The sequence below is a fragment of the Sebastes fasciatus genome, chromosome 18 (assembly GCF_043250625.1).
Source record: "Sebastes fasciatus isolate fSebFas1 chromosome 18, fSebFas1.pri, whole genome shotgun sequence".
Taxonomy (NCBI): Eukaryota; Metazoa; Chordata; class Actinopteri; order Perciformes; family Sebastidae; genus Sebastes; species Sebastes fasciatus.
In genome coordinates, this window is record NC_133812.1 from 1846209 (window position 1) to 1873563 (window position 27355).

A 27355-nucleotide genomic window follows, 5' to 3' on the forward strand; every position below is an offset into this window, starting at 1 on the left:
AAAATGACAACATTCAAGCAATTTTCATAATCCGTATTTAATAACAACTACTTCTGCTACCAACCCATGGACACATTTTAGAGGATTAATTATGACTCGCAAGTTTTTCTTGAGGACATGAATCTGACTGGGGATAAAGAATTTTTATATAACTGAAAAGGGCTGTGAACTACAAGTGCCATGTAGTATTGGCAGATTCAAATGATTGTAACATGAGCATAATAAATAAAACATAAATGAGCAAAGTTGTCCAGGTGGGTTGTAAAAAAATGATTGCATGGTTAGATCCACCCCTCTGCACTTAAGTTTGATGAAATTAAAATGTGCTTTTAAGAGAACAGCTGCAGGTATTTTCTGTTGGAAAGGACAATTTTAGCCCGTGGTATGTCTTTTGCAAAACAAAAAAAGTTCATTAAAGGTGCCCTGTGGAGTTTTCTTGTAGACAAAGAAAAATTGCATTCACATCCAGTGTGGTTGTTTGTATGCTTGAGGGCCGACAGACATGTGGAGTGCTGAAATAATCATTTAAATGGAAGAGTTGTTTACACCATGTTTGCTAATTTGCAGTCTTTTTCTTTACCGCCTTTGTTTGCGCGTTGCTGCTTTATTCACGTTACCCAGGGCTCCAATTAACTTTTTTCTTCAGTGTCCCACAACTTTCTCAAATTCTACTTTCAAATGTGCCAGATTTAACAACCAATGTCCCAAATTTAACTTCTTTTTTTTTTTCGTTTTACATAATACATTTTTATTATAAACTATTTATTCAAAACTGTGCACTTATCAGTTAACAGTTACTGTTTCTTGTTTATTTCTAGCTGTTTGATCAATAAATGATGGGCAAATTTTGCATCCACCATAGGGATGCTCATTTTGAAAAAAATTCTTAACCGATAACCGACCCTGGTTAACCGATTATTAACCGTTAACCGATAAGATTTGTGCCTCACATGCAGCGGTGTACCAGCTGCAGGAACACAACAGATATTGGTTGACGGGAGTCTCCAGTTCACCGTCCGGGAGCCTTAACTTAGCAGCTACGATGCTGCGTGTAGTGTAGCGGACATGCAGCCACTTTCCCAGTAAAAGTCTGCCCGGCGTAACTTTAGCGAGTGTCCAGTGTGTGTGTTTGGGCTACGTTAGCAGCTCTAGCATTGCCAGAGGCTCGCCGCCGCCGCACGTAGTCTGTGTAACTTTAGTGAGTTTCCAACAGACCGTGTGTGTGTGTTGATGGTGAGTGTGAGGTTGTTGGTGGCGTTCTAGTTGTGAACGTAGGTGTAGCAGTGTGTGGACAGTTTATTTGTCGGTGAATAAATGCTACGGAACTACAACTCCGCTTAAGCGAGCTGGAGCTGTTCTTTTAATACATCCGTGGAGAGACCGGAGCCGACTTCCTGTATTCTGTAACTCCGGCTTACTCTCCGGCAGCTTTTACAACTTGCTCGTCTCACTAGCCTGTGGCTTCACTCTACGGGTTTACATCCCGCTCCTCTACCTTTCTGATAGGACTGACGAGTTGGTAACAACCATGACACATAAACACAATCATTTCATTCGTCATGATAAGTTTCTCTACTGTCCCAGAATTGTCCCAGACACTGAAATCAATGCCAGGATGTGAATTGTGCTACCTGCATGCTCGGTGTGCTTCCTTTTTACAAATGATGACCCATTCATAAAACAACACTGCTCTAGGGATGCTTCAGTACCTGGTCAGATATTGGGCTGACTCTAATAGCTGGATCGGGTATCTGTGACAATGGATCCGATCTATTCAATTCAGTTCTATGTGTATATACTATATACATTATATACTGGAATTTTAATTATTTTCTTTGAGTTTTAACCTATTTGTTGCTGCATTTAAAAGGTTTACACTTGAATGTTAATTTTGCTGATTTTTTACCGAGTTGCTGGTGCATGATTTATAATTTGAATAATAAATAACAATTCAGTAAATGTATATCTATGTATTTATTTGTTACATTTTGTTTTACAAAGTAAAGCAATGTTTAAGTCAAGCCTGATGTTGCCTTAAACATAAAAGAATGATCTCAGTCACAGGCATACAGCTTATTAATTGTATAAAAGACCTGTATGGGATCGGTACTCGATATCAGCCGATACCCAAAGCCTGGGTATAAGACTGAAAAAGTCGAATCTCTGCATCCCAACGCTGCTGCATAGCGATGCTAGCAGTTAGAAACTCCACAGGGTACCTTTAATCAAGGACTGGCATGAAAAAATGGATCTCAGTGATTGAAATATTTTCTGTTTTTTGATCATTTGGATTCATCTCTGTCTGTTGTTGGCTGTAGGCTAATAGTGCAGACACTCTGATATTAGATGTGAAAGTGCTATTGACATCTGATAATTGTACCTCAGGCTTTGTCTCCTCTTTCCATATAAAATCCACATATTCAACCCTGTAGTAATACAAAATATATAATGACATTCACCACTCTATAAATCATTTGGTTTGTGTTTGCTCAGGGCATGATTTCTCTTTAAACAGAGGTTGTTTCAGACAGCAGGGGAGGCAATTTAAACGTGGCACTGATGTTGGTGCTTTAATTATAAAGCACACATAGCCTTGAGACTGCTGCACGGCTTCAAAAGCACATTATTTGATACAAGGGGAATGTTTAAATTGAGGTTAAAGGAGGACAGTGTACCCCCACTGGTAGGGGAGTTTCTGTCAGTTTAGTGTCACTGAGAACAACTTGTGGCACTATGCAACAGTAATGGAAAGGCAGGTCATTGATCAAGACGGACAAGTTGACTGGCAGAGTAATATAAAGTTCCCCAGTCACACAGATCTGACTTTTGCTTCAACACCATTTGGACGTCCGGAGGGATTTGAAACTTTACTTTATTTTAAAAAATAGATTTTTGTTCAGGGACCTTCTTGTAAACGACAACATAAAGGGAACTATCTTTTGTCTATCCCTTTATATGGTGTGCTATATGTGCTATTCCCCTTTAACTCACGTCAGCTGATGGTAAATACTATGGGAAAGAGGAAAGTCAAAGTTTCCACACTTTCAGTCCAGGCCTTATAGATAAGTGGTTGTGAAAGAGGAACCAAGCAGACGAGAAAATTCCACTGAAGCATAGAGACGGGAAAGTCTCAAGTAACAGAGAGCAGTTTATAGTTCTCTGACGCTCAGGAGAGAGAAACGGTGGATTTCTAGTTGGCCAATACAGAAAATGCTTTTGCTTTCATTGTACTGCTAATCAGCGTGGGTCAAAGTGTTTTATGATATGGAGTACCTCACCCTTTGCATGTACGATTATGCAGGTTTACTGAACATGGTTAATACCTTGCACTGTAGATCCCATTTCAACTGTCGTCCCATACACATCACTGCTAAACCATTGAATTACACCGAATTACGTTACATAAGTACCAGATGAAGTTACCTTTCAGGACTCTGTGCACACTCTCATGCTTGGTCACTCCTGCACTCTCTGGTCTCTCTTGTTCTCTCGCTCTTTTTTCGTCAAGTCAGTATTTGAAAGTTGTTAATAGGATTAAATTAAACCCATCCCATCTCCTGACCTGTGTTCAACCCAGGTCAAGCGGAGGGTTTTTGAAGCTGGGTCAGTAGTGATGTCACAGTGAGGACATTTTCCCACTGGTTAATATACCTGTAACATGACTCATCAGACCGGGCCACCTGCTTCCATTGCTCCGTGGTCCAGTTCTGATGCTCACATGCCCGTTGTAGGCGCTTTTGGCGGTGGACAGCGGTCACCACAGGCACCCTGACCGGTCTGCGGCTACGCAGCCCCATACACAACAAACTGCTCCTCACTGTGTGTTCTGACTCCTTTCTATCAGAACCAGCATTAACTTGTTCAGCAGTTTGAGCTCCAGTAGCTCTTCTATTGGATCAGACAACACGGGCCAGCCTTCACTCCCTACGTGCATCAATGAGCCTCGGGTCTGACCCTGTCGCCGGTTCACCGGTTTTCCTTCCTTGGACCACTTCTGGTAGGTCCTGACCACTGCAGACTGGGAACATCTCACAAGAGCTGTAGTTCTGGAGATGCTCTGACCCAGTCGTCTAGCCAGCACTATTGGCTAGACGACCTTGTTGCCAAAGTCACTCACATCCTTACGCTGGCCCATTTTTTATGCTTCCAACACAAAGTTCAAAGTTCAAAATGTTCACTAGCTGTCTAATCGACCCCACCCCCCACACCCCAATGCCAGGTACCATGGTAACCAGATAATCAATGTTATTCACCTCACCTATCAGTGGTCTGAATGTTACGGCTGATCGGTGTATATCAATTTATTTTTTTTAATTTAATCTTCGGAATACTGTCAAAGTATAAAGAACACGTGTCATTCAACGTGTACAAATGGATGCATAAATGTGTGTATATCATTTAACATGTAAACCTATAACATTTTCATGTGGAATTAAAATTTGTATTTACAGAGTAAGTTATACGTATTTGCAAATCGCCCTGTATTTTTGTGGCTGTGACTTTACACAACACAAATACAAAAATACATGTCGGTGGATAGTGAAATATTTGGAAATTATGGTACACATTGTGGATTGTCTTCTGTGGATTACAACTAATAAAGTCCAATAAAAACTTCCATATATTTTATGCATTTATCAACCTTTCTGAAAGGTTAAAGGGGAACTACGCCCATTTTCAAAATTCATGCCTGTTATTCTTATTCCTATTCTAAGACAGTCCAAAAAATAGTAGTAAACATGAACAACTGTCTCCCAAATCCAAAAACTAGAGGGCTAAAATTCAAACATGTGATGTCATAGGGTATAAAGTGTGGATCTGCTCCGTAGTCAATGAATTGGAAGAGATGTTCTAGATGGTACTAAGAGCACCCTGGGTGATGTTCTGAGAGTTGTTCATATGAATGACATGAATGCATTTTGAAAATGGGCGTAGTTCCCCTTTAAGACCTTGTCTGTCACACTGTAAAAAATGATCTTGTCTCAGAAGCATTATCAAGGCTAAGGTCAATGCAAAAAATCCGTCCTCAGTATTTTGCTCAAACTAGACTTTATCGTTATAATGGCATACAAACCATATACTGTATGTCACATTGCCTCAACAGTAAATAAACAGGAGACCATCCAATTACCATAAAAACGTTGGCAGGGATTAACTTCATTCAGACCAAATAAGTTTCATGATGTCACTATCCACGCTTCCTTTTTGTCTTCTTTTACTGTACATGTCTCTGAGTATACGTCATATGTTCAGCTTGTCTGGAGCTGCTGTTTGTCTCACTTCTGCTTTGGCTTCTTGAGAAACAAGAAATAATAGAGAAAGCTGCTGGAGCTGATTTGTTTACCTCAGGGGGTAATAAAGCACACACTTAACTACTGGTTAAGTGTCACAGGAGCTTGAATGTGCATACACATTGGCATGTTTTACTTGCTTAGCAGTGCAGAAACCTGATTTACAAAGAGCCTGTGTTCTTTTTGTCTATGGTTTGCACTTTCAGACGTCTCCTTGTTATATCCTTCTGTCCTTAGTTGATACATGTCAGAATATTACCTTGTTACGTCCTACATTTTATCAGTGGGAAATTTGGAAATCAAATGTTTGTAATGCCTGCTCTGTATTAGATTTGGAGACACAGATCTGTTTAGGACAAGTCAAAGTGTTGCCCTGAATCATTGCTTTCTCCATGAACGGTAGCTTTAGCGTACCAGAATGCAATGCAGCTACATTTCGAGTGACATCACCGCAATCACAGACACTCCCCAGTGTTCACAGTCTAATTGGCTCGCTAGCTATGTTAACACACATACCTATGAGTCAAAGCCATAAATGTGTTCTCTGGAAGTTGTTAAAAGTGATTGTGGTTTGTAGGAAATGACAAATGAAGGATATCTGACAGTGTAACAGGAAGTGAGAGATCTTCCTTTAGGTTCTCTATACAATATCAACGAGCATCAATAGAACAGCAAACAACTATTTGTTATCTAAAGATATAGAGGAGTAATGTCTACCTGAGCAGAGAATGAAGTCTCTCTCCCTCTGTGTGTTTTAATCCAAGCTTCTCCTCGCTTTGTTTACATAGGCTTTTAGTGCATGTTGGTGCATATGAGCGTGCCCCACTGGCTAGCTCACGGCAACCGCTGTGCACTGCTCTCATGCGGTGGTTACAGCTGATAGCTGCGGAACCCTAGCTCCCACCCTGTGGTTCCCCCTCAGGTAAACACTTTTGGCTCTGTCAGCACTTTCGCCATTGTTTGCACTGTTATGTTGCATTCACACCAAAAGCAAAGTAAATTTTCACCTTGCTTTACTCACGCAAGTTGGACCACCAGTATCATTTGTGTTCTAGACACGCTGGAGAGGAAGAGCTTGTCTCCATAGATACCAACAACTTTTTTTCCCGCCATTTCCGCTATCAACCATGGAAGAAATAACCACTGTTGCTGCTTTGTACATGTTGTGTAAGTCCCAGATATGTCAGAAAACCAAACGCCATTGAGTCTTGTTTCATAACATTGCGAATATCACGTCATTCAACTCTTAGCTTTGACTTTGTATGTAATCTCGCCGTGCGAAAAGTTTGTTTCGCTCTTGGTGTGAATGCCATTAGGCCCCGATCACATTGAGACGCGTTGCTAGAAACGGGTCCCCCGCAAAACCATTGTTATCCTATGGAATGGCGCTCCGGGCGTGCGCTCTTTTCTTGAGCCACGTTTTTCTAGCGTTTTTTAGACGAGCATCAAATTTAAAATATTCTCAACTTTTCAGCTCCAGGCGCGGAGTCACACTGCTTGTCAGTGTCACGCAGCCAATCAAATCAAGCAAGAGGCGGGCTTTACTACTTTACTACTTCTTTCCTCTTGTTTCGATGCCGGTAGATGTGGCTAGCTAGCCAGCTAGTTAGCTGTTGGACTGTGAGAGAGCTGCGAAGTATGTGAGAGGGAAGGGGTAATGCATATCTCATGTCGTGATAGTTTCACTACTGTCTTTGAGAGAGAGAAAGAGCACATTTCCATTAATCACATTCGCCCAGTTAAGCACGCAGCCCCACTCCACAGGTACATCAGCTGTTTTTCCCCGACGCCTTTTGCCAAGGGGCGTTTTTGAAGCGGCTGCGCCTCTATGGCGCATCTCTGTCTGATCGGGGCCTTAGCACAGCACAGTCAGCTGCGAGCCGCCACCATGTTGAGAGCCATTGAGAGGCAATAGAAATGTTCCCAATCTCGTATTTAGTACCTTTAAAGGCTTGAAAATGATGAAGTGTTTTCCCCTTGCACACGTTCTACAATGGATGAAATGAAAAGGCCTGGGAAACCAAGAATTGCATTAGTTTTCACTGGACCTTTTATTGTCACATGGTCTGAAGAAACATTCCCTTTAGATGTTACTGAGAAGTCTTTGGACCGTTGTCCCTGATAGAACTGACAGTTTTAGAGGTTAACTGGTACCTGAGGGTAACATAACTAGAGTTTGGCTGCAGATAAAGGCAAGTGAGTCTGCTGAGGAACTTGTCGTAGCCGCAGGTCAGAGTTGGTCTAGATAATTATGGCTGTAGACTACTGCAGCACATGTACCAACATGACATCATTCCAGTGTAAACCAGCACTGCCCCCTTCTGGTACAACCTTGTATTTAAACACCAGATTGAATCATGACTGCATGAAATTCATTATCAGACCCATTATAAAATTAATAATTTCTCCAGAATCAAAGCTGTTACCGTAGGAACCGTATTGAGGCTGTCCCTTGTATGCATGAATTTATGAGGAGTGCAAGATTGAGGAATGAATACCATGATTGAAAATAGTCGACAGCTTGCTGGAGACTGTGCAGAGAAATGCAGTGTGATTATCATGTGCACACTGCAGCACAGTGCCTCTTTTGTTGTCATTTCACACTATTACTTGTGAAGTCCAAGAGAGGTTGGATCTCAGTGTGAGAAGATAAGACTGAGTCCTTATGGCCTCTTTATACAGTATGAATCTGCAACTTCATGTCCTTAATAGACTGACTCTGAACAACAGATGTTTGTAAAGACTTGAGTCCGTTTTCATCTGCATGTTCTTTTTTTCCAAGTTCAGATAACTTTTGTTTCCCACCCAGCATGAATGTAATATCTGGTTAAATCCAGTGGACAACCTCCGGGTCTGAGAAGTGAAGCCGATGCGGAAGTGCCTTAAGTGGCGGCATTCTTTCTAACAGCCAGCAGGGGGCGACTCCTCTGGTTGCTAAAAGAAGTCTGATTGTATAGAAGTCTATGAGAAAATGAGCCTACTTCTCTCTTGATTTATTACCTCAGTAAACATTGTAAACATGAGTTTATGGTCTCAATCTCTAGTTTCAAGTCTTCAATACAGCATGATGTTCATTTAGTACATTATGGTCCCATTTAGAGTCAAATAGACCATAAAGCAGGACATGCTTTAGGGCGGGGCTACCTTGTGATTGACAGGTCGCTACCACGGCGTTGTCCGGTCTGGGAGTTGTCTGTATATTCGTCGTAGAATTTTAATTATTTCACAGTGTGTTTACAGTTCATGAAAGTTAATGATAACCCTTTTGGTTGCCTAAAAATGTCTTATTCAGCGTGCGGTTGCACTTAGCTCCACCTGTCACTTCTGGTTGCAAAAAAACAAGATGGCGACAGCCCAAATGCCAAACTCAAGGCTTCAAAACGGCAGTCCACAAATCAATGGGTGACGTCACGGTGACTACGTCCACTTCTTATACAGTCTATGGTTAAATCCTTTGAACCCAGCAAGGTAACACTATTCACATTAGCATCCCCATGATGTGCTGTGATGTTTTACTGCAGTCATGGCCTCATGTTATGCTGCTGTAAGTTTAAGGCCTGCTGTGATTACAGAGATTGTGACTCCTCTCCATGGCTGAGGAGGTGGACTTTTCCCTGGAAATTACTACCTACCTACTGCCTTTTGCGTCCAATAAAACCTTTACAGAGTGTAACTGCCATTTAGGACTACATCCAGTGTTTGGCCACGTTTAGAAAGGCCTGAATCCAAACGAGCAGAGACACTGGTTCAGAACCTCGGGAGTTTCGTCCAACGAAGGTGGGAGGAATTTTTGCTTTCTCAGACACGTTACTTACCAGGAGACACACACAGGTGTACAATGTGAAGGCAAAGTAGTCTTTGACTCAATTCTAGCAGTGTGTTTGCGTCTATGCTTATAAATACACACAAAATGTTCACCATTAGAAATACTTTGTTTCCCTTTCGGTTTCATTTCTGTAAAGTGAGAGATTACTTTAAAACGTGATGTCATTGATTTGAAGACAATCGAAGAGCTCAAACAATTAGTCGAATAAATTAGTGGTTCCCAAAGTGGGGTCCGGGGACCCCCAGGGGTCCTTGAAGGGGTTCCAGGGGATCCCCAGCAAAACGGGGCAGCATTTATTTTCGCTACACTTCTATCCATAAGTAACACAATGACAGAATGTGTGACTATTTTGGTCATGGGCCTCATAGACTTTCTGTAATAACACATATAAAAGCAAAAGACGGGGGACCTTGTGACAAAATGGGGTCAGTGGCCTGTTTCATCTAAAAAACACGCTGGAAAATAAACGTCACTGTGATTTACCGCTTCATATATTTACTGATGCATGTTGGATGTAATGAATGAAATGCAGTGGAGGAAAATGAAACTAAGAGCATCTGTCTCCACAGCAAATCATCTGTTGAGTGTTTGAGAGTTATTCATTTGTGCTTTACAACGTTAACGCTGTGAAACATCTCTTTCTTTCTCTCGCTTGTTTTTCACTCGCTTTTTTAAAATGAGTCGGGAAGCCGATAGCAGAGCCGAACTTTACTTTTAATGTTATCAAACAAAGAAAAATGCCTAAATTGATACTAGAGTACTTCCTTGTTTTATGAATGAAGCGGTACAGTTGAAGCAGCAGCACTGTGTGTGTTTGACCAATCAGAGACAGTCATCCCTGCAAACTCCACCCGGAAAGTTCCTATGCTTTCAGAAAGTACTACCCCCTGACTTTTTGGGGGGTAAAAAGGCCCCATAAAATGTCCCAGGAACTTCAATTAGACCCTGGTCCCTGCAGTCGAAACACAATGAGTTTCTCAAAAGGTTCTTAGTTCCGGGGGGGGGGAAGTTACTGCGGTGAAAACAAGGCTATTGACACTTACATAAAATTCCCCCCAAAAACACTTTTTACTGCAGCAGCTTTGTGGCTGAAATGAGAACTGTGTCGTATTTTTCTTCCTCAGTGTTGTCTTACATTGCCAAGCAAAGATCTTCAGACTTCACACTTAATAAACATCCACATTAGTTCCACTAAACTGGGCTGGAACTGGAACCATTCAACTTGAAAATCATCTGTCAGAGCAAATAGAAACAACCTCTGTTGGATATGAATGTCTCTGTTTTATCAAGTACACAGTTTAACTACACATTTAATGTATCTTGTAACAAAAAGAATGTATGTATTCATGTTTTTTATATGTCTGTTTTTCACTGCTGTATTCTGACCATCAGGTTTGCTGGGATGGGTAACCTGCTAAAAGTCCTAACAAGGGATATAGAGAACTATCCACACTTTTTCCTGGACTTTGAAAGTAAGTCTGGCAGCGAAGTGGAACAAAGGGAGAAAAGATGGATGGAGAAAGAGATGTGGGGAGGGGTGGGGGTGGGGGGGGGGGGAGGGGTAACCAGCTCAGCTGTTTCCTTTCTGTCAGCAGGTCTCTGTTCCCGATGATGAAGACACGAAGGAGTCTGCTTACGCTCCTCTCTTTTTCTCCTTGGCTTCTCCTTTCACTCGGTCATGACCTCCTGCTCTCTCTGCTCTGATCTTCCATTTCTCCCGTCTTCGTTCAAATAACTTATTGAAGACTTTTTAACATCACACATACTTTTCTTCCTTTCTCTTCCTTTTGCTTTTCTCTCTCTTGCAGATGGGGAATCTGTTAAAAGTGCTCACTTGCACAGAGCTTGAACAGGGGCCAAACTTTTTCCTTGACTTTGAAAGTGAGCACAGCTTCTACCTGTCCTTCTGCTAGGCCAACCCCCTGTCCTTCTTAACTCCTAATTCATTTCTCCTTTAACCTCTCTGACTGGTCAGGGGTCAGCCTATTCAGCTGTTGAATTGCCAACCGTCTCCTTTTACATTTATTATAATTCCTGATTGATTTCAGTATGAAACCCATTCATTCCATGTCAAGTTGAAGAAGAATGGAGCTGACCCTTGACCTTTGCCGTCTGCTTTTACTAACTTATCTGCATGCATGCCCCTGTATGTACACTTCTAATAAGACACATTTTATACATGCATATGTGGCATAATGTAATTACTAACACATTAGTATTAGGTCTATTATATGGTGTATTAAACAGTGTGTTTAGCCCTGTTTGTCTTACTGCATAATCCTGTTATCATTTCATTATATAATCAGTGTTCAATATATGAATGCTTTTAAGATTGAAAACATTCATCCACAGTACATCACTGCAGTCAAATATTAAATCAACTGCACAACTACGTAGACAAATTAGTTCATTTTTAACCCGGATAATAAATCTGCTCTGGCCTTTTTCTAAAAAAACTCCTACAGAAAAAGAAACACAACAGTGGAGGCCCACAGTGGCATTTCAGCCTCTATCACAATGTAGCCAACCTCAGGCTTTGTTTATTCAGCACAGAGGAAATGATGGGAGTGGAGGGCTTTTAAAATGCAAAACAGACCCCAGACAGAGTTTTAATGTCACTGATGCTCTATATTTAGAGCTGTTCTTCTGTCTGTGGCCATGATAGGAAAAGCTTGTTAACTAAGAGTCTGTAGATTCCTGCAGAAATCTTCAGATTATTTGATTGTATTTTAGACCTTACAGCGACTCCCGCAATATTACAATATGTCCTGAACACTGAAACAAGCCAAGCTAACGGGAGAGAGATGGCTTCTGCGGAACAGTGCAAGTAATTGATGTCCTTATCGAGACATATTCAATGTGTTCTTGTTGTAACCATACAGGAAATATGGAACAACAACAGTCGGCTTGTCTGTAGGTTGCAGGCATGGCAGAGTGCAGTAGTTTATATACAGAATATGAACAGAATATGAATATTTTAGGGCTGTCAATCAATTCATATTAATATTGACTTGACTATGACTTGCCCCAAACTGCATGTGATTATCATAAAGTGGGCATGTCTGTAAAGGGGAGACTCGTGGGTACCCATAGAACCCATTTACATTCACATATCTGGAGGTCAGAGGTCAAGGGACCCCTTTGAAATTGGCCATGCCAGTTTTTCCTCGCCAAAATTTAGCCCAAGTTTGGAGCATTATTTAGCCTCCTTCACGACAAGCTAGTACCGATGGATTGGTACCGATGGATTTTCTAGTTTCATAGGACACCTTGTCTTCACTCTAGCTTTAAAACTGACTAAAAATTGCAGGTTGTGTTAATGTGTTAAAGAAGTTAGTGGCGCTAAAACAAATTTGTGTTAACGCTTTTATGTTGCGTTAACTTTGACAGCCCCAGTCGAAATAAACCCTTATTTCACTGAGTTAGATGTGAAAGTATACACAGTAGACAGTATATATAACTATTCATTCAATGCAGTAAAATGCAGTATTGTGATCCAGACTTTTAAACCATCATTAACAGGTTCTGCTGTAGCTCCAAGTCTTTCCAAGAGCTTGCTCAAGCATGCTTTGATTAGACTGAAAACTGTTTCACTGTAGCAGAACAGTTTTCCAGCACATTGTATATCTCCATGCCAGTTCTTCTATAGTCAACCTCCAAATAGTGCTGCCTTGAAATGCACTCCGAATTCAGACTTCTTTTTATTGTTTTATTTTCGTTTACAGGGAAACTGTTGGCCACTGAGCAGCTCCACTGAGAAGCTCCACTGAGCAGCTCCACTGGAGCGGTTGGGCTTTGCTCAAGCTTTTTTAGTTTCCCCACCCAGATTTATATACGGGGGATTGAACTGACGACCTTTCGGTCACAAGTCTGCTTCTTTAGCCTTTAGACTACCACTGCCCCGTACTGCTTTAGATACATTATGGATAGTTGATTATGAAACATGTGGAGCCATTCAGTCTACAGTTCAGTTCAGTTCATTCTTTAATCGACAACTCCGGTCTCATCAGTGTAGTTGACACGTAACGTTTGGAGTTTGTATGTAAGGGATAATGTACAGCGAGCTGGTCATTGTTGTGAAAGAATCCCCAACATACCAACGCAAAGTGGAGGGGTCTCTCATCGCCCTGAAGGGGATTCTTTCACAACAATGACCCGCTAGCTGGATATTATCCCGCTTATTACACAGCTACTTACTGAAGAAATTAATAATTTGACACAAAAACGATCCGCAAGAGTCCGACATCAGAGCTGCGCCCATAGCAACGATCTGCTATACATAGCAACGGTCTGCTATACATAGCAACGGTCTGTTATACATAGCAACGGTCTGTTATATATAGTAACGGTCTGCTATACATAGCAACGGTCTGTTATACATAGCAACGGTCTGCTATACATAGCAACGGTCTGCTACATAGGTCTGTACGTACAGCAACGGTCTGCTATAAAAAAATAACAGACCGCAGAACGCCATGATTAACCAATCAGAATGGAGTATTCGACAACGCCGTGTTCAAATTAAAGGCATCACTCTGGCTGCACATTTTGGTGACTGACTGCAGATGGACTGGATATGCTGTACGTGCTAAAAGCTGAAACTGTAACCCAGTTCATTCTGCTGAATGTTTTTGTACTCATCAATCATCATCACAATGAACAAACTCTGATGAGTTCCTTTTTAGAGACAAAAACACTCAGCACACATGCCCCCATGTTCCCCCAGTGAGTGCTCCATCATGATTAAAATACTGTTATTACTTATTTAATCAAAGCCTTTTCACATCGTTACAGTGTCACATTTACACTAGAAAATCAAAGATTTATAAATCTGCTAATATTACAAACTGACTGATGTGAAAAGGCAAGAATGATCAGATCTGAGATGTGTTTGTATTCTCATTTAACTGTTGTCCTTGTGTGTGTATGTGTGTGTTAGATGCGCAGCCGACAGAAGGAGAGCGTGAGGTGTGGAACCAGGTGAACTCTGTCCTCCAGGACTCAGAGAACATCCTGACTGGCCTGCAGTCATACAAAGGAGCCGGCCAGGAGATCAGAGATGTAAAGAACACACACACACACACACACACACACACACACACACACACACACACACACACACACACACACACACACACAATAGAGATTTTCTGTTCTTTCCCTTCAACAGCATACAATAATTAAGAAGCATACAATACATTCATCTCTACATGTAAAATTTGAACCATTTGCCGTACTGTAGAGGAAATAACAGCTGAATTGACGTCAAGTTTCACTGAAACGCAGAACAAACGAGTTAAATCTTCTCCACAGCATACAATATTCCCGGTGCATGATGTTGATGATCACTATAACATTAATCATGGAAGTTTTCTGATGTGTCCTGCTGGTTTTTTTGTGTTCTTTCCAGGCAATTCAAAACCCCAGCGACTTCATGCTACAGGAGCGAGCCTGGAACTCAGTCTGCCCGCTGGTCATCAAACTCAAGAAGTTCTACAGTTTTTCTATCAGACTAGGTACGGTCACAGTGTAGAACAACACCGTCTGATCTGAATTATATTTACAGTGGCAAGAATATTTGATTTCATCTTTTTTTGAATGGGTCATAATCAAAGCTTTTTCATCTTAATGAGTTGCTTTCTTGGTTAAATAAAGGTAGGGTAGCATTCCTTATCTTATTTTGAGGTTATTGACTTCCATCACTTTAAATATTTTACAAGAACATGTACCTCACATGCCGAAGTCAAGCGAATGATGAAACTTCAGGTACATAGTGTACCTGCAGTTTTAATGATAACTTTGGTATTTTTCAACCTGGACTCTCTTTCCCTTGTTTTTGTGTCTACGTGACTAACGGAGACGACACTTTTTAAAATTGGTCCAGTATTGACGTAAAACACTGCAGCCGCTAGCCGCTAAACAAGCTGTAATGTAATCATTTGGGCCAACCTGGCAACGTCAGTTTACGTCCACTAAAAGTGCTTGTTGTCTTTGTGTCTCTCTCTCTCTCTCTCTCTCTCTCTCTCTCTCTCTCTCTCTCTCTCTCTCTCTCTCTCTCTCTCTCTCTCTCTCTCTCTCTCTCTCTCTCTCTCTCTCTCTCTCTCTCTGTGTGTGTGTGTGTGTGTGTGTGTGTGTGTGTGTGTGTGTGTGTGTGTGTGTAGAGAGGGCCCTGCAGAGTTTGCTGGAGTGCCTCACATGTGCGCCCTTCACGCCCACTCAGCACCTGGAGAGGGAGCAGGCGCTGGCCAAACAATTTGCAGAGATCCTCCACTTCACTCTGCGCTTCGATGAGCTCAAGGTCCGCCGTTCAGCTCAGTTGCTCTCCCTCCATCACTTCACTCAGTGCCACGTACAGTCCACTTGTAATGAAATGGATATGTTGGTGCTTAATGTGTTTTTGTCAAATCTCTGACTGTTTTACTTCTTTTGCTTTAGATGAGAATTCCTGCCATCCAGAATGACTTCAGCTACTACAGAAGAACCATCAGTCGAAACCGGATAAACAACATGAATGTGAGTTGTCCAGATGTTATGTTAGTGTAGATTAGGGATGTCACAGTACCAGAAATCTAATAGTCCATACCAATACCAGTGAAATTCCACGATTCTCGATACCAACTCAATACCACGGTAAAAAAAAAAAAACAATAAATCCCATGTACTTCAACACACCCTCCTTTATTACTGTTTGCATACTGTTTTTTGTTAGAAAGTTCAACAGGTCATAATCCCCTCTCTAGTATCTATCTTATATTGCTGTTAAAACATCTCCTTCAAACAACTGGATTTATTCAAGTTTCTCACCAAAAACTGCATTTTACAAGATTACATTACATCATGATAACGTTAGGATTTACCTTCGCCCAATACTGAATAGAGCCTGAATGCACCATAATGTAAATCAATGTCGAAATCGAATTATCACGGGAGTAAAGTAAAAAACAAAACAGAAATAGTTAAAAAACATAGTTTTAAAATGTTGTTCCGTATGTTTGTTCATGTATGAAAAGAGCCCAAATGAACCCTGTAGGTGGACTACTGGATTACTATCAGCAGATTATTTAAACAGCGTTTGTAGAGGAATGATTCCCAAGAGAAGAGGGTTCAGTAGACCACAGACCATGTATGTAGAAGAGGGTCCAATAGACCACAGACCATGGATGTAGAGGAGGGTCCAGTAGATCACAGACCATGGATGTTGAAGAGGGTCCAACAGACCACAGACCATGGATGTAGAAGAGGGTCCAGTAGACCACAGACCATGAATGTTGAAGAGGGTCCAGTAGACTAAAGACCATGGATGTAGAAGATGGTCCAATAGACCACAGACCATGGATGTAGAAGAGGATCCAATAGACCACAGACCATGGATGTTGAAGAGGGTCCAGTAGACCAGACCATGGATGTAGAAGAGGGTCCAATAGACCACAGACCATGGATGTAGAAGAGGGTCCAATATACCACAGACCATGGATGTAGAAGAGGGTCCAGTAGACCACAGACCATGGATGTTGAAGAGGGTCCAGTAGACCACAGACCATGAATGTAGAAGAGGGTCCAGTAGACCACAGACCATGGATGTTGAAGAGGGTCCAGTAGACCACAGACCATGGATGTAGAAGAGGGTCCAATAGGCCACAGACCATGGATGTAGAAGAGGGTCCAATAGACCACAGACCATGGATGTAGAAGAGGGTCCAGTAGACCACAGACCATGGATGTAGAAGAGGGTCCAATAGACCACAGACCATGGATGTAGAAGAGGGTCCAGTAGACCACAGACCATGAATGTAGAAGAGGGTCCAATAGACCACAGACCATGGATGTAGAAGATGGTCCAATAGACCACAGACCATGGATGTAGAAGAGGGTCCAATAGACCACAGACCATGGATGTAGAAGAGGGTCTAATAGACCATAGACCATGGATGTAGAAGAGGGTCCAATAGACCACAGACCATGGATGTAGAAGAGGTTGTGTCCTGGTCTTTCACCCTGCGTGTTAGTGAATAGCCTATAACTCCATTAAACTCTGTTGATGTCATGCTACTAGCACTACTAGCTACTAGCACTACTAGCTACTGGCCGATAGCCGGTTGTTTGGGAACAGAGACGTTAATACATCCACCACGGTACAGGCTTACAGCATACAGCCCATGGGTGTATTAGAAGATAATAAAAGTGATGAATTACAGCCAGTATCTCCATTATTACAGCCACATACAGCTAGCAGGAAGCTGGCAGAACCAGATATGTCATATGAGCGTGCAGGGCGGTGCAGGGCGGTGCAGGGCGGTGCAGGGCGGTGCAGGGCGGTGCAGGGCGGTGCAGTCCCGTGGGTCTGATGACCGTTCATTATGGTGAGGAAAATAACTCTGGATTCAGCTATTAGTTCATTTTACTACTTTTAGGACATAACGATTTAAATGAGGGATATTTAAGTGTTCGTACTGGGAAGTTGATTTACCTCAAAAAAATGATCCTCTGTTTTACAGACGTCTCTTTATACATCCATGGTCACGGACTCATTGGCGTTTTCAGTCCAAAATGGCGGCAGCGCTACCGCAGCACCATCGAGCAGCTCTTGTCAAAAAAGCAGCCGAGTTTCTACTCTGTTCTTCTATACTCTTTGCTATAGCATATACTATACCATAGATTCTATAGTATTGGAATAAGTGTGACAAATGTATAACTCTATACTCTGTGCAATAAATATGAGGGAGATGCTGGTGCTTTTGGAAATAGAAAAACAAGTGTGGAGAAAATGACGCTGACACCTCGTGTTTATCTGTGTTGTCTGTTTGTGCACCCACAGTTGGACATCGAGAGTGAAGTCAACAACGAGATGGCCAACAGGATGTCTCTGTTCTATGCCGAAGCTACGCCGATGCTGAAAACACTCAGCACCGCAACCACAAGCTTTGTGACAGAGGTGAGAGCGCTGACTCTGCAATCACGGTTACAACTGTGAATGCAACAAACTACCCACATAGTCATACAGTCATGCTTTATAATGTAAGGGAAGCTAACATCTGTTGCATCCATTGTCGTCATTGCCCTCTCAGCTGTATGGCACTCTGTATATTTGGATGAGAAAATACAGTAATACAAATATTCAACACCTGATCTGATTTTTAAAAAATGATTTACAAGGTTTGTTTTCGTTGTTTTTTTTCGTATTTCCTTTTTTTGTGTCAGAAACCATATCATCATGTTGTAACAAGTCATGTTGTTTTTTTAACAATTTAAATAATGATCATAGGAATCAATGAACTGTAATTGTTGTATGTGTTTTGTTTGCGTCGTGTGTAGAACAAGACTCTTCCACTGGAGAACACAACGGACTGTCTCAGCACCATGGCCAGCGTCTGTAAAGTCATGCTGGAGACGCCGTGAGTCATCACGCTGCTTTTCTACACACACACACGCATACGCACACACATACACACACACACACAAACATTAGGGTTCTCACAGGTCCTTAGTAGTTAATAGTAAACAATAAGTGAGACATATTTTGACCTAAAGCATTGCAAGTTGTGGCCTTGAATTTCAAGACAACACCTAGAGACTTGATTTGTAATTTTGTGAAAAAAATCTCCAAATGGTATTCAGATTTGCAAGTGTATTGAGATTTGTAAATGTGTAGACAAATCTGTAAATGCTTACTTAAATCTGTAAATCGTACTTAAACCTGTAAATGCGTACTTAAATCTGTAAATGTGTACATAGGTATGGGTACGCATTTACAGATTTGTCTACAGTTACAAATCTCAATGCACTTGAAAATCTGAATACATTTTGAGATTTTTTTCACACATTTATAAATCTAATTACGCCCCCACGGATTCTGAATACACATTTGCAGATTCCTGTACACATTCACAAATCTCAGGACGCATTTAGAGATTCTTTCACACATTTAGAAATTGAATTACTCACACATGGATTGAGATACAGTTACACAACCTTCCACAGTTGCAAATACTTTTGCTAACATTATGGCCTCGTAGGTCACAGTCATTCACACACTCACATGGCGCAGGTGTGTTCGTCCAACTGCACGCCAACACATAATGTACCGACAGTGTCAGTATTGATTATTTAAAAAAAAAAAGAAAATCAATGGCGCTCAGTTAAGGCAGTTTCTTAGTAATGACTTAGAAAGAGTCTTTCTCATTCTATAACTCTGTCCGGTTTCTCCTCCTCCTCCTCCTTCCTCTCTTTCTGTGTATTCAGGGAATATTCGAGTCGTTTCAGCAGCGAGGAGACGCTCTTGTTTTGCATGAGGGTCATGGTCGGAGTCATCATTCTTTATGACCACGTCCACCCCAACGGCGCCTTCAACAAGTCCTCCAAGATAGATGTATGACGCACACACACACACACACACACACACATACTGTGTATTTCTGTACACCATTTAAGCTATGTAACAGCCTCACTGTGGACCGTGGATGTGTTCATATCTTCTCAGATGAAAGGCTGCATAAAGGTCCTGAAGGACCAGCCGGCAGACAACGTAGAAGGCCTCCTGAACGCCCTCAAGTAGGTTCTCTCGAGTATTTCTGCGTTGGTTTGACACTGTTAGACTTTCATTAATTATCAGATACTGGCCGGCAATCTCATCCTCTAGTCTGAAAAAACACATTTCATTGATCCGTTCTGCTCAGGAAGTTATGGAAAGTTATGTATTTTAGTCAATGTTGTATTTTCTAATGTATTCCACTTCCTTACAGGAAAGCCTCTTTGTTTTTAACCGACAAGATAATTCTGAGGAAAACATTGACATGCATCATTTAAAAAAAACATTTCAATGAAATATTGTCACCCTCTTTTGGCCACTAAGAGCTTCCATAGAACTACAAAAGCCTAGTTCCCCTTCCCCCGTGTTAGTGGGACTTTGAACAGTCCAACTCCCATACACTGATATGTAGGGATGGCTACTACTGGTACTACTACTCTTACCGATACTGCTTATTGATCCGGTACTTTAACGGTTCTCTTAACGCTTCTTTTGTTTTTAAGAGAAAAAAATGAAACAAATTAATAATAGAATTAACATTGCTTTATTTTGTCATAACTTCTGTATATAAAATAATATTTAAGTAGCAACTGCAACAGCATTGTTTTGAACAAATTACTGATAATGTGATAATTAAAATGTAAAATCAATAAATGAACAATCATTTCTAGTGTAAGAAACGGTCCGGTTTTGAACAAACCACTATTATAAACTATAATGTGATGGTGGAAATGTAAAACTCATGAAATAATCATATATTTACTACAAAAGAAATCCAGGTGGAATTTATGAACGCACCCATATTGATGTTCTAGCTAAACAATCAGCTGGCTAATGGTTCATTTGAATCATGAACTCATGTTTGTATGATTTCATTACCTCCGTGTGGGCTCCAGGCTGCTAGCATACAGAACCTGCCTGAGGTGGATGGGGCAGCGAGGGATGAACTACGAGCTAGTCTGTTCTCCACCGGTATCTCATGCTTTCTCACTACATCTTTTGACTAGGGATGAGTTATGATTTTACATTTTTCGAATAGTCGCTATTTATAAAAAAAAATGGAATAGTCTATTCGTCCCGTTTATTTTCGAATAGTATTTTTCCTTGGAAAGCACATCCCTAGTTTTGACAGATCACTCATGTTTTTGCAGAAGACTTGTTGTACTTTTGGCAGCGAGCATTGTCTGAAATAGAACCCCACTGTGGACTGTTCTCGTACCGGGTTTTGGTACCCATCCCCACTGACATGTTTGTTCCTCCTCAGATTCACCACTAAACACCTGAACGACGAGTCCACTCCGAAGAACATCCGGACGATGCTTCAGTAATGTCTGTTCTCTTTTTTATATATATATAAACCGATATGAAGAGGATCAATGCTCTGACCTCAAATAAGATGTATATGTTTACATTATTTAAAAAAGACTCGATGTTAATACTTGTGTGTATTTGCATAGTCATTCCCTCCAAGCTATTGAAACCTGCAGAGCACGTACCTTCTACTTGTACATGAACGCATCACATGAATTGCCTCTACTGTTAACAGCTGTCAAAGCACACACCCATCAGCCTTATAACTGAGCTTCGCGAGCAGCACTTGGAAAAAATAGTTCTTTAAGGAATCTTCTCAATCTTTTATTTGACAATGGGATTAGTTTAGTTTAGTGTCCGGCTTTTAGACAAATTCAACCTGAAGCAAAATCAATCTTTTTTTTTTAATATTTAAAATTGTGACAAAGGTTCTCGTTTCTATCATAATGACATGTCAACATGTATTAAAACAAGTGAAGTTGTTTCTGTTTTTTTCCATTCGATCTACAGAGAATGTGTTTTAAAGACAGAATATGAAATCAATCAATATTAAGATGTGAGTTTGGTGTTGCAGTGAAGGGCTTGATGTTGAGAGCAGAAAGGGGATTGGTTGGTTTAATGTACGTAATGATAAAAGCATTTAGCTGTTTTCTGGTTTTATAGTCTGCTTTTTTTTCCCAGACTCCGATCTGGTGCAACTGTTGAAGTGAATCCACTGTGAACATAAAACTTCCTTTGCACATCCAGTCAGATCCAGTATGTCGAGGTTTGCTTTAACGAAGAGGTGTGAACAGGCTGTGATAACGAAATACAAACTCCAATCAACCCACCAAATGTTTTATTTAATGGTTGCGTGTCAATGCTCTGAATGATGGTCTGCCATGTTTTAAGTGACTTTAAGCTTTTGTATTAAACAGAAAATGCATTTCTCTAAAAGAAAGGCCAAAAAAACTCAAATTCTGAATAAATGATGTGTGCTTCATAACTGAACCCCATTCAAAAAGAAAATTGATGTTTTTTTTTTAATCTATTTCCTTAAATTCTGTTTAACCCTCTGGCTCTATTCTGAGAGGGATTAAAGGAATAATTCACCTCGTCTCCGCTGCTGAGACCAATGTGACCACGTCATTGTTTTAAAATATGAACTTGATATTTCTTTGACATGTTTAAAACCAAATTTGAGTTTGTTAATACATCAAACTGCACCCAGGATCATTTGACAGTTGATTGACAGTTTGAAATAATGTACACTCCAAAATCTGCCTTAAAAGTTCATGACTTTCAAAAATGTAGTCTGTTTGCTGTCACATTGTGTGATTCTGATCATTGTCACTGATCATAGCCATTATGGGAATCTATTGTGTATTACTGATATCCTGGCTCATTCTACTAATGTCACAACATGTATATACAGTATATATATATATATATATGCATATATATATATATATATTTAGTAGGGCTGTCAATTGATTGAAATAGTTAATCGTGATTATTCGCACATTTTTTTATCTCTTCAAAATGTACCTTAAAGGGAGATTTGTCAAGAATTTAATCCTCTTAACATGGGAGTGGATAAATATATTTGCTTTATGCAAATGTATGTATATATTTATTATTTGAAATCAATTAACTGGAGGTCAAAGGTCAAGAGACCCATTTGAAAATGGCCATGCCGGTTTTTGCTCACCAAAATGTAGTGCAAGTTTGGGGTGTTATTTAACCTCCTTCTTCACTCTAACTTTAAAACTGAGCCCGCTACAACCTAAAAATCCCAAGTTGTGTTAATGTATTAAAGAAATTAGTGGCGTTAAAATGAATTTGTGTAAACGCGTTATCGTGTTAACTTTGACAGCCCTAATATATATATATATATATATATATATATATAATATTCCTGTGTGCAGCTGAGCAGCAGCTTCTAACGTACTCAAACTAAACCGCTCACGAGGTCGGACAATCTCATCATCTGTGACTGTCGTACGTTGCTTTAAGTTACATTTCTACTGTAATCTCTGAAGACTGATGAAGTGTGCATGAAAGGATCCTACTAATAAATTCATGGATCAGTTGTAGAGAAGCATTTTATTTGAACTAGTAAAACCTAATTACACTTTTTCCAGAGAGCAGATTTCAATTTGACCTCCTAACATACTTTAATAATGACGTTATGACTTCATCACCCCGGTGATCTGAGGACATGGACATCTCTGTGGTTTATCACGGAGCACAACGTCCCCCTAAAGACAATGACAAAAACAAGGACCTGTGAAGACAATAATTGTAAATGCTTCATCTACAACACAGAACTACTTCCATACAGATATTGATCCATACACCCCCCCGCCCCTCCATTAACACATTAACATCCAGTTCATTAACATGAAATGAACATGTCGGGTATCTAGCGTTCATTGAGGTCTGTTGTTTATTTCCTGATCCTCTTGTATTTAGTAATATATAAGTATGTGTGTGTGAGCCATACTTTGAATGTTTTATATGCAATGAGTGCAAACTGCATGGGCGAGACTCGGAGCGATGTGCACGTATGATACTGATATTTCATATCTGACTGAAGCGGTTTAAAAGAAATCATCATGATTGATGTCCACAGAGCTCCCCTCTCGGCCCACGTGTTGCTACTGTGTGTTGAATGCCAGGTGTTGTTTTGAATACCGACACAAAATCACTTTTGTTTGTCTTAAACTGACAGTTATTGTTTAATATTTTTGGAGTTCAGACTCACTGTTTATATAAATTGCTTTGGCTTTGTACTGCGTACTGAATGGGATGTGTGGATTGGATAATAAAGGTGGTACATTTCTTATACCGACTAAGTTTCCTTTGGTTTTCTTCTTTGCAGTATGTGAGATTGACATTGGGTGGAGGCGAGGTAGATAAGTAGATAGATAGATAGATAGATAGATAGATAGATAGATAGATAAGTAGATAGATAGGTAGATAGATAGATAGATAGATCGATAGATAGATAGATAGATAGTCACTTTATTGATCCTGAGGGAAATTCAAGTTTCCAGCATCACAGTTCCATAGTGCAAAAACATGTTAGTAAAAAGGCACAAGTTAGTAGTACAAGTACAAAAAATATTACGTATATAAAAATACCAGGAGATGAAGAAAAACTGTAAACAATGAATATAGTGCAGAGTAACAGCTGTGATACGGGACTATTAAAAATGTCAATATAGTGCTGAATAATAAATATATAGGAGATATAGATATTAAGAAATGTCAAATATGGAATATAATGCGCGATAAGAACTGAGGTAGAGAGGATTTTGTTTTTTTTAAATAGACTAATAGAAGTGCAGAATAAAGCTGTTCATTGTTTGTAGAATACAGTAAAACCAGTCTGTTGGTGGTCTGCAGAATTAAAAAGTCTATTAAAGTGCACTGTGTGCATTAACTGTCCTGCAGACCGTCCTCCTTTGTTTACATTTGGGTTGTCACTGGATATTTTTATCTGTTCCAAATGAACCTTAAAGGGAGATTTGTCAAGTATGTAATCCTCTTATCAACATGGGAGAGGGCAAATATGCTGCTTTATGCAAATGTATGTATATATTTATTATTGGAAATCAATTAACAACACAAAACAATGACAGGTATTGTCCAGAAACCCTCACAGGTACTGCATTTAGCATAAAACAATATGCTCCAATCATAACATGGCAAACTGCAGCCCAACAGGCAACAACAGCTGTCAGTGTGTCAGTGTGCTGACTTGACTATGACTTGCCCCAAACTGCATGTGATTATCATAAAGTGGGCATGTCTGTAAAGGGGAGACTCGTGGGTACCCATAGAACCCATTTATATTCACTGATCTGGAGGTCAGAAGTCAAGGGACCCCTTTGAAAATGGTCATGACGGTTTTTCCTCGCCAAAATTTTGTGTAAGTTTGGAGCGTTATTTAACCTCCTTCACGACAAGCTATTCTGACATGGTTGATACCGATGGATTCATCAGGTTTTCTAGGTCTAGATGATGCTAGTGTCGTCACTCTAGTTATGCTGAATAACGCTCCAAACAGTACCTGTGAGGGTTTCTGGACAATATCTGTCATTGTTTTGTGTTATTAATTGATTTCCAATAATAAATAAACTGGGGAAAAAAAGTTTGGAAACTTGTGTTTGGTGGATTATTTCTCTGTTGTTTCAATGCTAATGGTCATTGTATTTTACATCATTGGAAAGCCTGTTTATTTACCTTCACAATGATGTCCAACTTGTAAGGATCATGCATTTGTGGGATGAGCAGCACAGCTGATTATGTGGGGAGCGCCCAAGAAAAATTTGCCAAAATGCTCTGCCAATGGTAAACAGTGTATTCTCATAAGGCTACCAGGAAGCCTGAAATGACTGCCCTTCACCGTCAGGCCTGTTTGCGCTGGTGTCGACAACACAGACAATGGAACCTGAACATGTGGGGGAATGTCATGTTCAGTGATGAGTCCAGGTTCTGTCTGCCAAAGTTGGATGGCAGGGTCAAAGTATGGAGACGACGCGGAGAACGCTATGCTGATTGTTGAACCGATGGAGTAACAGCTTTTGGTGGGGGCAGTGTCATGGTGTGGGGGGGGCATCTCCCTCACTGGCAAAACAAGGCTTGTCATCATTGAAGGCCATCTCAATGCAGTGAGATATCGGGATGAGATTCTGCAGCCAGTGGCGATCCCATATCTCCACAATCTGGGACCTAACTTCATCCTCCAAGAAACAACGCTCACCCCCACAGAGCCAGGGTTATCACAGACTACCTCCACAATGTGGGAGTAGAGAGAATGGAACGGCCTGCCAAGAGTCCAGACCTCAACCCAACTCAACACTTGTGGGATCAGGTTGGGCGTGCTGTACGTGTCAGAGTGACCAACACAACCAGGCTGGCTGACCTGCAACCAATCCTGTTTGAGGAATGGAACGCCATCCCACAGCAACGTGTGACCAGGTTGGTGACCAGCATGAGGAGGAGGTGCCAGGCTGTTGTGGCTGCGTATGGATCTTCCACCGCTACTGAGGCTCCTGACGGTGTATTAAAGGAATAAAGTGTAAAATTGCCAATATGTCTTGTTTGTTCCTTGTTACTGATAGAGAGTTCAATCATCCAATCCACCAAACAACTCAAAACAAGAGTCAATACCAACAGGAGAATACACTGTTTACCATTGACGGAGCATTTTGGCAAATTTTTCTTGGGCGCTCCCCACATAATCAGCTGTGCTGCTCATCCCACAAATGCATGATCCTTACAAGTTGGACATCATTGCGAAGGTAAAAAATAAACAGGCTTTCCAACCATGTAAAATACAATGACCATTAGCATTGTAACAACAGAGAAATAATCCACCAAACTTTTTTTTCCCAGTTTATATACATATGTTTACATAAATCAGCATATTTGCCCACTCCCATGTATTAAATACTTGACAAATCTTCCTTTAATGTACATTTTGAACAGATACAAAATGTGTGATTAATCATGGACGATCATGTAGATCGATTGACAGCCCTGCTTTTTAGCATAGTAAGGATTTGAGCAGAACAGATGGCCCTGATGAGAAGGAAATTAATCCAGGCTGACGGACTCAGTGATGTCCTCTTAATGATGGTGTGGGAGGTGTTGGGGAAACTAGGACTGTGTTTTCTGTTTTTCCACTCAGGCCCAGATAAGCACTTCTTTGGCTGAGGCGTCACCACACGGCTTCTCTCTGAAACTGACACCTGCCATCTGCTCGCTTCTCTTTCTTTCTCCCTTTCTCCGCTCGCTCTCCCTCTTTGTCACTTCATATTTCCACTGCTAGGTGCTCTTAATGACTGTCACAGTAACAGCAGTAACAACAGCCCAACAGCTCCTACACTCAGATAACCTCGGCTGTCTGTGTGTGTGTGAGACTCGTCCTTCTGCAGATCCATCTTCGACCGTGCGCACAGCAGACATTGTAGTAAAGTACAGCGACCTCGTCTACATGTAAGCCTACGAGCCTGGTGACACAGCGCCGTGAGTGACTGTCCACTGTCTCTAATGAGGACACACCTCACCTGTCAGCAGTGTGAAGACACACTGAGCCCCTGCTGTTCTTAACCCTCATCTTCCTCCCTCAATGTTTCAGCAGTGAGGTGGGAGAAGCTGTTTTACTGTGTCATTCTCAACACATCCTCGTGTCCAACTTGCTGAATGAAGATTTAGTTCTAGAAACAGAAGGCGTTTTTAAAGGTCCCATATCGTGCTAATTTTCAGATTCATACTTGTATTTTGTGTTTCTACTAGAACATGTTTACATGCTGTAATGTTAAAAAAAAAAAACTTTATTTTCCTCATACCATCTGTCTGAATATACCTGTATTCACCCTCTGTCTGAAACACTCCGTTTTAGCACATTTC

General features: G+C 40.8%; 1 protein-coding gene across 3 annotated transcripts in view; it reads left to right on the forward strand.

Moving 5' to 3' along the window:
• Nucleotides 1-23786, forward strand: part of fam49a (family with sequence similarity 49 member A) — a 58851-nt gene extending 35065 nt beyond the window's left edge. The window contains exons 3-13 of one of the 3 annotated variants that reach the window (XM_074615487.1): nucleotides 10510-10589; nucleotides 10926-10998; nucleotides 14057-14178; nucleotides 14528-14633; nucleotides 15279-15415; nucleotides 15553-15630; nucleotides 17933-18049; nucleotides 18430-18509; nucleotides 19357-19483; nucleotides 19595-19665; nucleotides 20907-23786. In XM_074615487.1, coding sequence (XP_074471588.1) covers nucleotides 10926-10998; nucleotides 14057-14178; nucleotides 14528-14633; nucleotides 15279-15415; nucleotides 15553-15630; nucleotides 17933-18049; nucleotides 18430-18509; nucleotides 19357-19483; nucleotides 19595-19665; nucleotides 20907-20970 — 975 coding nt within the window. In that variant the 5' untranslated portion in view covers nucleotides 10510-10589 and the 3' untranslated portion in view covers nucleotides 20971-23786. The remainder of the gene's footprint in view (nucleotides 1-10509; nucleotides 10590-10925; nucleotides 10999-14056; nucleotides 14179-14527; nucleotides 14634-15278; nucleotides 15416-15552; nucleotides 15631-17932; nucleotides 18050-18429; nucleotides 18510-19356; nucleotides 19484-19594; nucleotides 19666-20906) is intronic. The other 2 variants (XM_074615486.1, XM_074615488.1) reach the window with 2 other exon arrangements.
• Nucleotides 23787-27355: the final 3569 nt, after the last annotated feature.